Source organism: Zingiber officinale, chromosome 3B (genome assembly GCF_018446385.1).
Source record: "Zingiber officinale cultivar Zhangliang chromosome 3B, Zo_v1.1, whole genome shotgun sequence".
Taxonomy (NCBI): Eukaryota; Viridiplantae; Streptophyta; class Magnoliopsida; order Zingiberales; family Zingiberaceae; genus Zingiber; species Zingiber officinale.
In genome coordinates, this window is record NC_055991.1 from 120,427,117 (window position 1) to 120,439,846 (window position 12,730).

General features: G+C 36.1%; 2 protein-coding genes across 2 annotated transcripts; one reads left to right on the top strand and one right to left on the bottom strand.

The window, feature by feature from the left end:
• The first annotated feature begins 3,063 nt into the window (after positions 1-3,063).
• LOC121967479 (N-alpha-acetyltransferase 50-like) lies at positions 3,064-5,766 on the top strand. Its single transcript, XM_042517740.1, has 3 exons — positions 3,064-3,215; positions 4,614-4,736; positions 5,304-5,766. The coding sequence occupies exons 1-3, from the start codon at positions 3,209-3,211 to the stop codon at positions 5,405-5,407; spliced, it is 234 nt and encodes a 77-aa protein (XP_042373674.1). The 5' UTR covers positions 3,064-3,208; the 3' UTR covers positions 5,408-5,766.
• Positions 5,767-6,108: 342 nt separating this feature from the next.
• Positions 6,109-10,110, bottom strand: LOC121967478. The gene is made up of 7 exons (XM_042517739.1): positions 9,932-10,110; positions 7,236-7,278; positions 7,066-7,158; positions 6,918-6,980; positions 6,741-6,836; positions 6,549-6,626; positions 6,109-6,464 (listed from the first exon to the last, which is right to left on the bottom strand). Exons 1-7 carry the CDS (start codon positions 10,051-10,053, stop codon positions 6,378-6,380), a joined length of 582 nt encoding a protein of 193 aa, XP_042373673.1. The 5' UTR covers positions 10,054-10,110; the 3' UTR covers positions 6,109-6,377.
• Positions 10,111-12,730: the final 2,620 nt, after the last annotated feature.

Below are 12,730 nucleotides of genomic sequence, written 5' to 3' on the forward strand. Positions count from 1 at the left end.
TCTATTTTGTTTATGCAAGTGTTTATGCTTTAAAGTTGAGAAAGGTTCATCTTACTTTTGCAGGGCTATTCTCCTCCCTCCTCCCCCCCCCTCTCAGCCAGATGTCAGTGATCCAACAATTAGTATCGGAGCAATGTCACTTTAGGAGAACTAACCGCCGAACGAAGCACACGAGATGGCCAAATCAAGTATCTACCCACCGAAGTTTGAGAGGGAATTCGTCAACTGGAAGAAAAAGATGGAGGTATTTTTTAAAATTGATTTCGAGTTACTTTTAATAATGAAATTTGGTTTCGTAGCACCTGAAGGCAAAGAAAAATACCACTGGACCAAAAAAGAGCAAGTCGACTTCGTGGCAAATGACAAAGTATAGTTTCATCTGCTAAGCATTTTACCCCCACAAGAAGTTAACTAGATCGGAGCTTACGATTCTACAAAGGAGCTTTAGAAGAAATTCCTGAAACTACATGAAAGAACCTCGGAGGCGAAACTCGCGAGACGGGATTTGCTCAGAAACTAGATTAGCAACATCAAACTGGAAGAAGGGGAAACCGTTGCACACCTTCACTCAATGATAAAGAGCTCATCACTAGACTCACGAATCTCAGAGAAAAGGTAAGCAACTGAGATTTGCTAAGGTACGCGTTTAATACATTCCCTATAAATCTTGAATGGACATCATTAGTAGATGCTTATTATATATCTAAGGATCTAGAATCTACTATTTTAGAAGAACTATTTTCAACTTTTGAAGTCCATGAAATGAGATGTGCAAGTTCAAAGAAGGAGTAAATGTATAACATTGCCTTAAAGGCAAAAACGGACGAACGAGATTCCGAATCTTCTCTCGATGATGATGAAACGACACTAATGGTAAGTAGATTTAAAAAGTTGTTTAAATCTAACAAGTTTAATCAAGTGCAGAATCAAAGAAGAAGAAGAAAGATAAGATGCTACCACTGCAATAAAGAATGACACATAAAAGACAACTGTCATAAATTGAAGAGCAAGGATAAAAGACCAGTTCAAAAGAAGCATCGAAAATCTAAAGGCGACGTGGGACGAAATGTCGTCTGAATCGGAGATAGAAGCCCTTGCCGGACTTGCGCTGGTGGCAAGTCACCAAGAAGACGGAGACGAAACAAGCTCGTCCGAAATGAGCATCGATGAGGGGGAGCGATATCGGAAGAAAGCAGTACTTCAGGGGGAGCTTCGAATCACGGGATCAATAAGGTAAGTCGGGTATGATCTTCCTCTTGACAAGTTATTTCAGTTTATAAAACTATTAACAAAAAATTACTGTAAATTAGAAAAAGAAGTTAAAAAATTAAAATCAACTCTAGATAAATCTTGTCGATTAGAAAACGTTGATAAAATAAAAATTGAAAGTGAAAACTTGAAAAAGGAAATAGAACATTTGAAAAATCGTGCATACTCACAAATTCAAAATGTTAGAAGATATAGTAGATTGAATTAGTACCTTAAATATCATAATGACCAAATTAGAAAATTTTAAAGAAATAAGTACCTAAGAAATTCTTAATTAATCTAATTGGAAGGACTATTTTGTATTCCAAAATCATATCTAAACTAATTTTTTTTATTGACTTAGGGATTTCAGAGAGAAAATTAAATATAAATACTTTGTCTATAAAGTGATTGTTATTCCAATATTCAAGAAAGTCAAGTGTTTCGTCATAGTCTGGAAGTCAATTATTAAAATAAGTATTTAATTAACTAACTATTAAGCATTTAGTAGCTATAAAAATACTTTAAATTACTTGTCAAAAAAATTTTGTTAGAAATTTTTTAAGCAATTTTTTTAAAAAAACAGTTAGACCTTCATATTTCCACTGGATTTATTTTTAGACTTTTTAAGCTACCCCATTTTTTTAATGTGATCAAAAGGGAGAGTAGTGAAGAACAAGTTTAGGGGTTACTTGCAAAAATTAAAACTACTTTTTGTGGTTTATCCTAACTTCACTTGGGTTTGATCACATTAAAAAGGGGGAGATTGTTGGAACCTCATGGTAGTTTTGATGTGATCAACCAAGTCAGGTTAGATTCTGTTAGTATTTAATCTCTGTGTCTAAATGTGCAAGAGCTTAGGAGCACAGGAAGTCGAGCGGAAGACGCAGCTAGTGAGAAGGACGACATGCAAGAGAGTCGACGGGCTCGGTGCGTCTTAGGATAAGGTGCTGCGGAAGAGGACACCGGTGGACGAGAAGGACGCGCGCGGTAATCCGAGGGACGAGAAGCGGGGGAGGAAGGCTGCTCGAGGAGAAGACAGGAAATTGAGTTTGGGTGAGCTTTATTCCGGATGGATGAAATCACCTAGGTGATTGGAGCAGCAAGAGAGCCAAAAGGGAGCTGCAGAGCTGCTGGAGGCGCCCTCAATGGAGTAGTTAAAGGTACCTTCGACTCGGCAAATTTTGCCGTTGGTAAAGGATAAAACTTTATCCTTTAGTGCCTCACTGGAGACGCCTTCCAGCCTATTGGAGACGCCTTCCAGCCAAGGATAAGTTTTTCTAGGGGCTATAAAAAGACCCCCGGACGTAGGAAATTAAACACAACATTTGTGATTAATCCTAATTGAGTTTTGAGCTGTAATTGAGTGCTTCAACTACTGTAAGAAGCATCTCCACCTGAAGAAGAGTTTACTAAGCATTTTATCTTCCTTAGATTAACAATCTCTCCGGTTGTAACCAAGTAATTTGTTGTGTCTCTTCTTTTCAGTTTATCTATTTTGTTTATACAAGTGTTTACGTTTTAAAGTCGAGAAAGGTTCGGCTTACTTTTGCAAGGTTATCCCCCTCCCCTAACCGGACGTCAGCGATCCAACAGCACCAGCATCTCTTCTTAGATTTTTTTTTTAGTTGGTTAACCTTTATTGGATGTAATAATCCCAAAAAAGTTTTTTTTTTTTTTTTTTTTTTTTTTTTTTTAAAGTTGGATGAGATTGGACCGTTTGGGCCTTTTCCTTTACCCAAAAAGTCCTCTCAGGAAATTACAATTATAAAAAGGATTCAATTCTTTGTATTTGAGGTAACAAGGTTCCTCCGCTCCTCTGTTCGTTCATTTATGGTTGTTGCGATCGGAAGGAAAAAGGGGGTGATGGCGATGGCGGAAGCGATATTCCTTGACGGCGTCTGCAACAAGAACATGATGCAGTTGAAGCTCAACGTCGTCCTCTTCCTCGTCTGCTACAATGACAAGTACTATGCTGACGCCATTGTTTCTACCAATTTCACCAAGCTCGGTCTTTTCTTTCTTCCTTTCCTCTTTAGAATTTCTTTTGCTCAAAGCTATCGCATGTTATATAGTTGGAATGACGAAAGGGATCCCCTCTACTACCTATGATTAGGAATTTCTTGAATCAATTCATTTTAATTTTTTTTAATATGGGAGAAGAAAAACAAACATGCTAACACTGAAATTATTCACCTAAATTTTGTAAAAATCCAAGATATATATATATATATATATATAGAACATTAAGCTAGATTTTTTTTTTTTTTTGTTTTTCAAAAAAAAAGGTATTGACTCGTGATTTTTGAGAAGTTTGGGTAAGTTCTAATAAAGTTTCATACATCATTTACAGTGATCTAGATGTCTTCAGAAATGACTATACCTAGGCGTGAGCTGCGTCAGATAGCAAGTAATTGAGCTAATCAGAAAGAATAACAGTATTATGGATCTTGAATTATCTAATTTGTTTGGCCTTGGTGATTTGTCAAAATGCATTATATTTAGAATCTGGATATTTTGTAATGCTTGTATGAATTGAATTTACTTCAAAAAGAGCTACCATATTTACTGATACATCTTCTTCAGCCATGCATTTGCTATTGGCATACATAGTTTTAGGTAGTGTATAAATAGGAGTGCCAGATTCAATCTAGTTGAGATTCATGGGTGTATGCGATATGTCTCATTGGGTCATCAATGACACATGATGTGTTTACCATATGAAATTGAAGTTTATAATCCAAGCATGGCATGTTCAATTCATAGATTCGTCATGTCTAAAATAGTCTAATCTAAAAAAGAAGCACTTCAAATTATATTTGACTTGGATCTAGAAAAATTGAGGTATTTTGAATTGCTCGTAGACATGGACAAATTAAGGAGGCAAGCCTTTGAAATGATTTGAATTTTTAAATCATAGACATAATATATTTGAACCGAATTTCTTTAGAAAGATTTTGCATCATACACAAAAAAGGAAATGTGTATGAAGGCCAAAGAATCTGTTCAGGCGCAGTAGTTGTCCAATTCGACCAAATATCTATCTACTCGAGGAGATCTTCGCTTGCTAAATATTTTGGCTATCTTCACTATTGCATACTACAATTTCAGCACTTGATGGTTATGTTTAGAAATAGTATAAAACTATCTGGTTTGGTGTCGGGTTCCATTATATGGGGTATTAATTTGGTTAGGGGCGCTGGCCTTTTTTTTTTTGTATGCTATCCAACCCATTGTCGCGCTTCTGTAGATGAAAACAAGCACCTCTAAACCCTAAAACCAAACCCTAAATCCTAGGACTTATCAAACCTTCTTTTTGTTTACTAGTTCACAGACACTTTGCTTATATTTCTGTGCTTCTGTAGCTTATTTTAGCGACGTCTGTGTTGGTTCAATTGCATGTCGGCTTGAGAAAAAGGAAGGAGGGGCTGTGTCTATTTACATTATGATCCTAGGTGTTTGGGCACCATACCGTCGGCTTGGAATTGGTAAGTCTCAATTGTATATCTACTTACTTTTGATACTCGTTCTTAGAATGCTTTATCCATCCTTGTTTTGCTATTGATTTCTATATGAGGTTGTATTATGTTAAGTAGCTCTTTGTATGTATGTTCTCCCTTTAGTTTTTACACATTTTTCTAATCAATTAGTAGTTTTTAAATAAGTAAATAACCTCTTAAATTGTCTTTCTCTCATCTATGGGGATATCTCTTGGATTGGTACCTCGTGGAATCTACTGAAAATAAAAGAAATGACAATTTGCACTTAACCATTTAAATTGTTATCATAGTGACTGAAACTGAATCGACACTAATCCAAACTCATGGCATATCTGAAACTTGAACATGAAAAATTGAAGCCTGAAAATTTTCCTAACAATTTCCTGAACATTTCCGAGATAAAATAACTCATTCATTTGAAGAATTTCTGTAATATGGTCAAAGGTTGAATGATTGTGTTCTCGTCTTTTACCTTTGATAGTGTGAGGATGATTATAACTTATGCTAGGAGCATAAGAGGTTTGTCCTCATATAATCTTTTTTTTTCCTAAACAGGCACAAAATTGTTGAAACATGTGCTCAATTTATCGGAGAAGCAGAATAATATATCAGATATATACTTGCATGTGCTGACAAATAATGAAGATGCAATTGCCTAATACAAGAAGTTTGGATTTGAAATTGTAGATACGATACAAAATTACTATGTGAACATCAGCCCACCAGATTGTTATGTTGTAAGAAAAGAAGTTCATGCTAAGAAATGATCCCTACAACTCAGTTATTCAAGGCCACAGGATGACATACCTGCAACTAAACTCAGTTACTCAGTATTTAGGGTTGTTGTTGTAGCTCCACTCTATGTATCTGTGGAAATTGTGAATCTCGAGCAGAACACTACATTTTGCTGACAATGGAAGTGGTTTAGTGTGAGTTTTGCTGGTCCAGACTAACAAAATGATTGGTAATGAGTAGCCGCACCTTTCAGATCTCTCGTGTCTGATTTGATGAACGAGATATTCTTGTTTAAATTTTTGATGAGATGTTCAAGTATGTAGGATGGCTCTGTGGTAGCTCCACTGATCTATTATGTATTTGTGAAAGTTTCTGGTGATATGTCGACTAAATATACACTGCGAATCAGGCAAAATCTGCTTTTTGAACTGAGTTGATCATAAACGCACATTGATTTATATATAAACAGGCTGAATCTACTATACATTCTCAGACATACTTCTTTAAGTCTTGCTAAATTGTTTCTGTAGAACACATTAGATAGCCACGGACATCAGTTATCCTTTCTCTAGAACACATCCATCTATAATTCAAAACTGCGTCTCAATAACCAAAACTAATGAAATGAGATAAAACTTGCACATGCTCATAGAAATTTCCATGGAGGACACCTTCCAAGTCACACGATCCTAGCTGGATTTCTCAATATGTTGATCGGATGGCTTGGAAGGAGTTCTCCACAGAAGTGTTGACCAAATTTAACACAGGTAAACCGGTTTAAGTCTTAAAGTTGCCGCCATCTTAATACACATCTGTCGTTACCTATCTGTAGCACAGTTGTATTATTCAACAGAGAGATTTTTCAAATGATATATACAGCCAGAGATTAATCCACTAATAGGCAAGCCCACCAGAAAATCCATCCCCGTCATGAAGCAAGCTCTCTGTTAACCAATATCCATCCCAGGAACCACCAATCCTCTGTCAACCACCAGTACAACCCAATGAATATGCTTGCATACCCACACATAAACGCATGTGTTTATATATAGATAGAGAGTAAACCTGAACCATTGTAAATTCAAAGATCTCTTCTTCCTCAGGGCGTGACCCTCGTATCCAAACTCGTTGCTTGAATCGGTTCTATTTCAGTACATGCATACCATCAAGTGAAGGAATGTAAGGTCTTCCGGTGAGTTATATAACTTCTTTTGAAATTATAGACAACCAAATTCTCAGATGTGCAGACTTGGTTACCTCTTTCACCCATAAGTTGCTCAAGATGCTCCTTTCCTTGTGAGCAAGCAAAACCCGATATGTTGGATGGTGAAAGATTCGCCGAAAGCGTTCAAACTATCAAATTTTGTCAAAAGAGGAAGAATGAATATGAGTAACTAAATTACAACTCTAGCCAATCCCAACTATCTTTCCAACCTGTCCTAGGTCAAAGAATGGTCCAAAGTAGGTCGACCTTTCAAAAGGATCAAATCCAGCAAACTAGAGGCACATTAAAGTAATTATTCATCATATAAAAATATTAAACGGCAAGTACCCTTACTGTGAAACCAAGAAAATATAATACCCTGTACATGACTTCTATTCCATAGTCTGGGCGAGGTTGATCATTATATTTTAATGCATCAATTTGGCATTGTATAGCTTCTTCTGCACTGAACTAAAGCCTGGGATCAGAGTTATGAAAGTTATGGTTAATGAACAGAAAACCAATGGTAATACGAAGTCAGATTGTACTTCCAACTTAGGACCAAAGGGCCTTTTCTTGCGAGATTGAAGCCTGAGAGAAAGAAGAGGAAACCATGATCCATCCAACCATAAATATCTTTCTGAAGGAGACAGTAGAAAAGGAGAAAAAAAAAAAAAACTATGTTTAAAGATAATATTAATACATCTACATGAGATTCACAAATTGAAAAAGATAAGTATAGAGATTTCATCCTTCAGTACTTAACAAATAGTACTTTGTTGCTGTCTTGTGTTGCTACTTCATCACAGTTGGCAATTGGCAAATACTTCAGTAATTTTTTTTTCATATCAAAATTCCTTAATTTATTTCTTCAATACTGTGGCAAACGATTGATTTTGATCATCAGTTTTCATGGGAATCATGTCCAACTTTGTGGAGGCAAACCACTACACTTAGCTGCTAGATTGGTATGAGAGAAAATTTTGAATCTTCAAAAACAAATGCTTGTTTGGAAGGCACTAATTCTGCTGCTCATGATGTGGTTCTCCTCTCTAATGCTGGTTGATCTATGTTTTTTGTATGCTCCATTTTAGCAATTTTAATTATTTGCTTCTTTTGTCTTTTGTTTTCCCATAGTTTCAATTCCCTAAACATCTCAAGAAATTAACCATATGAAACCTAGTTGATGGGATTAAACAATTTTTGGCCAAAGCACCCAAGGCCCAAGTGAGGTGTGGGTAGTCAAAAGAGGTGTAAGTTGTTCTACTTCCTATCATCTCTTTATGTTATACCTTTTGCCAAGTTTTTGGGTGTAATGGGTGAACTCAACTCTCACACTATTAGTAGGCCTGCCTTAGTCTGTAAGTGTTAGAGCACATGCAGCGAGATTCTGTCACTGCTTTTTATTTGTTCTGTGAGAGAGAAGCCTAGAGAATGATAGAGGTGCGGCAAAGGTTTGACAAAAAGTATGTTCCAAGATACTTCAGAAATCAATAATACACCGTATTGATTAACTTAAAACAATCATTCCCAAGCATTATAGAATACCAAGTAATTTGAGGACTTACACATGCATTGCAATCCCAAACTATATTTTAGGAAGACCTTAATCTACTTAATCAATGGACTTAAGATAGAAATTTAATGGCAGGGCAAGTTACTTGGCTAGACCTCCATCAAAACACTCATTATGTTTCAACTTGAGTCAACTGAATGACAATTTAGGCAAGAACTAAGTTCATTAATCTTAGTGTGAAGTTTAATTTTTGATCCTTCACTTGGTTGACTCAGACGGGCACTAGCACGACTAAATCTCCGATAAAATATGAACATTATGCCTCAACTTTTGAGGGGAGATGATACCTAATGTGGCAAAAAAAGGTGATGCGCTCACCCCAAGTGACCCAGTATCGTCGGCCCCAGGGTAAGATACACGCAGGTAAATCAGGATAAACAATGACCTCCTAGGTGGGTCGGACGTTTTTCCTCATAGGGAATGAACCCTACGAGAATCGATTCCTCGTCCTAATATGACAAACCACCACCCGAGTACCAACTGGGGGGGGGGGGGGCGAGAAGATGGTACCTAATATTGTGGTGTTGGTTGATGGCTATACCTCTCATAACAAATTGAATATACTTTATTTAATATATTTCTAATTCTTTTGTTATGAATTTCCTAATTCTAAATTTTTATAATATTCACTTATAATATTACAACAATACATATTTAATTCTAGATCTAAAATAATAATAGCTATACAAATAATATTTAAAATATTAGAATACTATGTTTTTTAAAATCCTTTTATAACTTTAATAACTTCATAAATTAGTTATCATGTATATTATTTTCGATCATATCACTTAGTACATAATGCGTGAAACATTAAGCATGCCCCCATGAACATAGCTGAGTTGATACTTGAGTGGTAGATTGTCACATGAGAACAGAGATCGAATCCCCGAGGTAACAATTCCTTGGGGAATAAAATCCCTCCCACCTAGAGAGGTCGCTCGGTCACCGTGATTTACTCCTTTCATCTAGCTATGGGGTGACATCGAGTGGTACTTGAGGTGAGTGAGTCACCTTTTGCCACGTGAAGCGTTAAGTGTGAAAGTGTGAGATTAGGCTATATACTATGAAAATTTTGTTTGTTCACAAATAAAAAATTTCTAAAATGTTACTTGAAACCATAAAATTAATCACTATATTCTAGTTAGTTAGCATTAAACCTATTAACCACAAACATTTCCAACTGCTTCCTAAATGATAGCTAGGTCGAGTTCACCTGACATATTCTCTTATATTTGACAAAGTTGTGCCACCACTTGTTTCGAACCCGCCTATCGTATCGTCTACATCCTTATTGTTCACGGTCTCGGCAGTGGGGAGATCAGTTCGATGTCGAGAATTCTCCACCGGAAGAAGCATCGCGTCGTTGGGAATCTGGCCACTCGCACCGTCAAACCCCGCTGCTCTCCGTCTACGATATCCGCAGCCCGGATCTCCTCCGCCACGGTTGCTATATGTCGGATGGAGGCGACGCCGACGAGTTCCACGGCACATCCGCATCCCCACTCCCACCTCCCCTCTGCCCTAAATGCAAGATTGCCTACTCCTATCGCATAGACGTGCTCGCCCTCATCGAAGGAACATTCGTGGGGATCGACAACCGCAGTTAAATCTAGCAGCAAACCGGAACAAATCAAGGTAAGTGGAGAGATGGAAGCTATAGATTACCAATCGGAGGAGAGGAAATCTGGAACGGGGACGTCCGACGACAAAGCTCGGATGCGAGATGAGGATTCTGACCAGCGGCTTCCGAAGGGGATCGGTCGAAGCGGAGACGTCCACAGCGCCATGGTCTCTTTCTCTCCTTCTGTTCCCTATCAGCCTCAAGCGGTCCAGCCCCTCTTCAGTAATACAAATTTGATCCGTTCTCCTCCTTTTAATAAATATTAACAATATAATATTTTAAATTTAACTTGTGGTGGAACTGACGCACGGCTTTTTCTCTATGCCAAATCTTTATTTTATAATTAATCGATAATTATGTAGCAAAACGCAATAACGTGCGTAGACAAATAAGTTTATATGATTTTTTTTAATGGGCCATTGATTATGTTAGTTGATGGGTTGTTCATTGTATTATGAGTATTTTTTTGATTTATTTTTATAATCGGTAAAAAAATTTCATAAAATTGAGTTGGTCATTTTCAAAATTAGTCATCAATTATAAAAAAAAAACTTATTTATAGCATGAAGCACACTTACCTCAACCTGTTGTTGCAGTGATCTGAAGCTGGCAAGTTTCATAAAGTGTGAATATTCAAGGAGAATGAAAGAAACCTGCCTTGCTGCAGCCAGGAACAAGTTCTCGCAGAAGCTTCATCCTCTCATTGATCCTCTCTCTTCTTCCCTTTGGCAAATGAATAGATATCTATCTACCATGTAAACTTGCTTTCACAGGAATCACAGGGGTTCCTGTATAAACTGGCATTTCAGAAGGTGGCAAGAGCTTATTCTTTCTGCAAGACTGGCTGTTTGTTGTTCAGATGTGGATGAATTCCATTGTATCCTCTTCCATTTCCCCGGCTACATATGAATCTACTTGTGCTTGATCTAGTGCCATATCCTACCACATTGTTGTTGTGCTCAGTGAGATGCCTACTAGCAATTGATAGGACGAATAAACACAACTGAAGAAATCAGTTTAAACATAAAAGGGAGAAATAAACAAGAACTACCTCATTGTTCATCTTCCTTTTTGCAGCACCAGCAACCAAGTAGCATTGGTCGAAGCATTAGCACAAACAATTGTCGATTGAGCTAAACTAAAATGGCTCTTCCTTTTATAATTAATGGATAACGGCTAAGAGGCTTACTATAAAGTTGTGAGATTGAGTAATTCTTGGACCCTTTCCTACTATTTGATCACCATACATAGCATCATCACAATCAGACAACAAGCTAACTTAACTGCCTTGGAATTGTCATCTATGAGCAAAGTCCACACACGAGCCCCCTAAATGATTTAAAATGTATAATTCCAACTTATAATGCTATATATAATTTAAAATCTGAACACATATATGAAGATGAAGTAGCCTACTACCTAATCTCTAATCTTGAATAATGATGAAGATAACGAACTCTTAGATAAAGACCTAAAGACTAAGGAGAGAAGATTGAGGAAGAGATGGTAGAACTTCATGTAGTATCTTTTATTCTGTTCATATTTATAATTATTTTGATTTTTTTAATTAGATAAACTATGTTTTTTTAATTCAAATATTCAACTCTTCGAACCAATTAATTTTAAAGATGATCGATTTGAGCTATATAAATTTTTTATCGGCCATAAAAATAAATCGAAAAGTACTTGTGAAGGCTCATTTAAACGATCAACATTCTTAAACTTATTTCCCATTAGAAAAAAAATTTATAGTACACTGAGATTCAAATCTTAGATGTTTGATTAACCATTTGAAGAACCTAATTCTTGTATTGTAACCTTAGGAGAACATATCTTCCAAACATAAAGTTCATCCCAACATAAAATCCTAAATCCTACAAGGCGTTTTCTTAGTAAAAATGAGTAAAATTTTGATTCAATTAAAATTTCACCTCCCATTTGGAGAATTTTTTTTTACAAATACGTCGTAGTTGGAGTTCAAATTACAAAATACCTAGATGACAATCTAGATATCCTACCGTGATACTATGACCCAGGAACGACATCACACCAAAAAATTTAATGGGCAAAAGGTCAATTGCTCATGGATACATATTATCGGGAAAAAAAAAATTTCTATCACCTGTTAGTCACCCTCTAGTAGGGTTGTAAATAAACCAAACATTCGTGAACAAATTTGGTATTCGGTTTGGTAAGAGTTTGTTTATGTTCGTTCAATATACATAAGATTAATTAAACAAACAAGTTTGAACAGCTCGTTAAGTTAAACAAACAAGCTTGAACATGTATTCATCTTGTTAACATTCGTGTTGTTCATGAACAATGTTCACAAACCATATTCATTAATAAAACTCTTTTCAATATGTTAAATAAACAATAAAATAAAATAAATAAATAAATTTAAATTATCAATCTCAATAATCAAACAAACAACTAAAAATTTCAAATAATCAAACAAATTTGAATTGAGAGTTTGATAACATCTAAATGAACTAAGCTCGAACCAAGCTCAAACCAAACTTGAATTGAGAGATTGATAACATCTAAACGAACCAAGCTCAAGCCAAGCTTCAAACAAGCTCAAACTCATAAATAATAAACCAAGCCAAGCTTGAACACTCATTTTAAAAACTTAATTCATTTTAAGGTCAGCTCGACTCGACTCGACTTGATTACCTTATTAAATAAAATTGAATATCTCAAAATTCTACTCAACTCGATTTATTTACGGCCTACTCTCTAGTCGCCTAGTCTGTAATTTATCTAAAAAAAAGTTAGCGCCGTTTTGGGGGCCATTTTCCAAAAATTTGCCATCAATATTTTAAACAAAAACCAAATCCGAC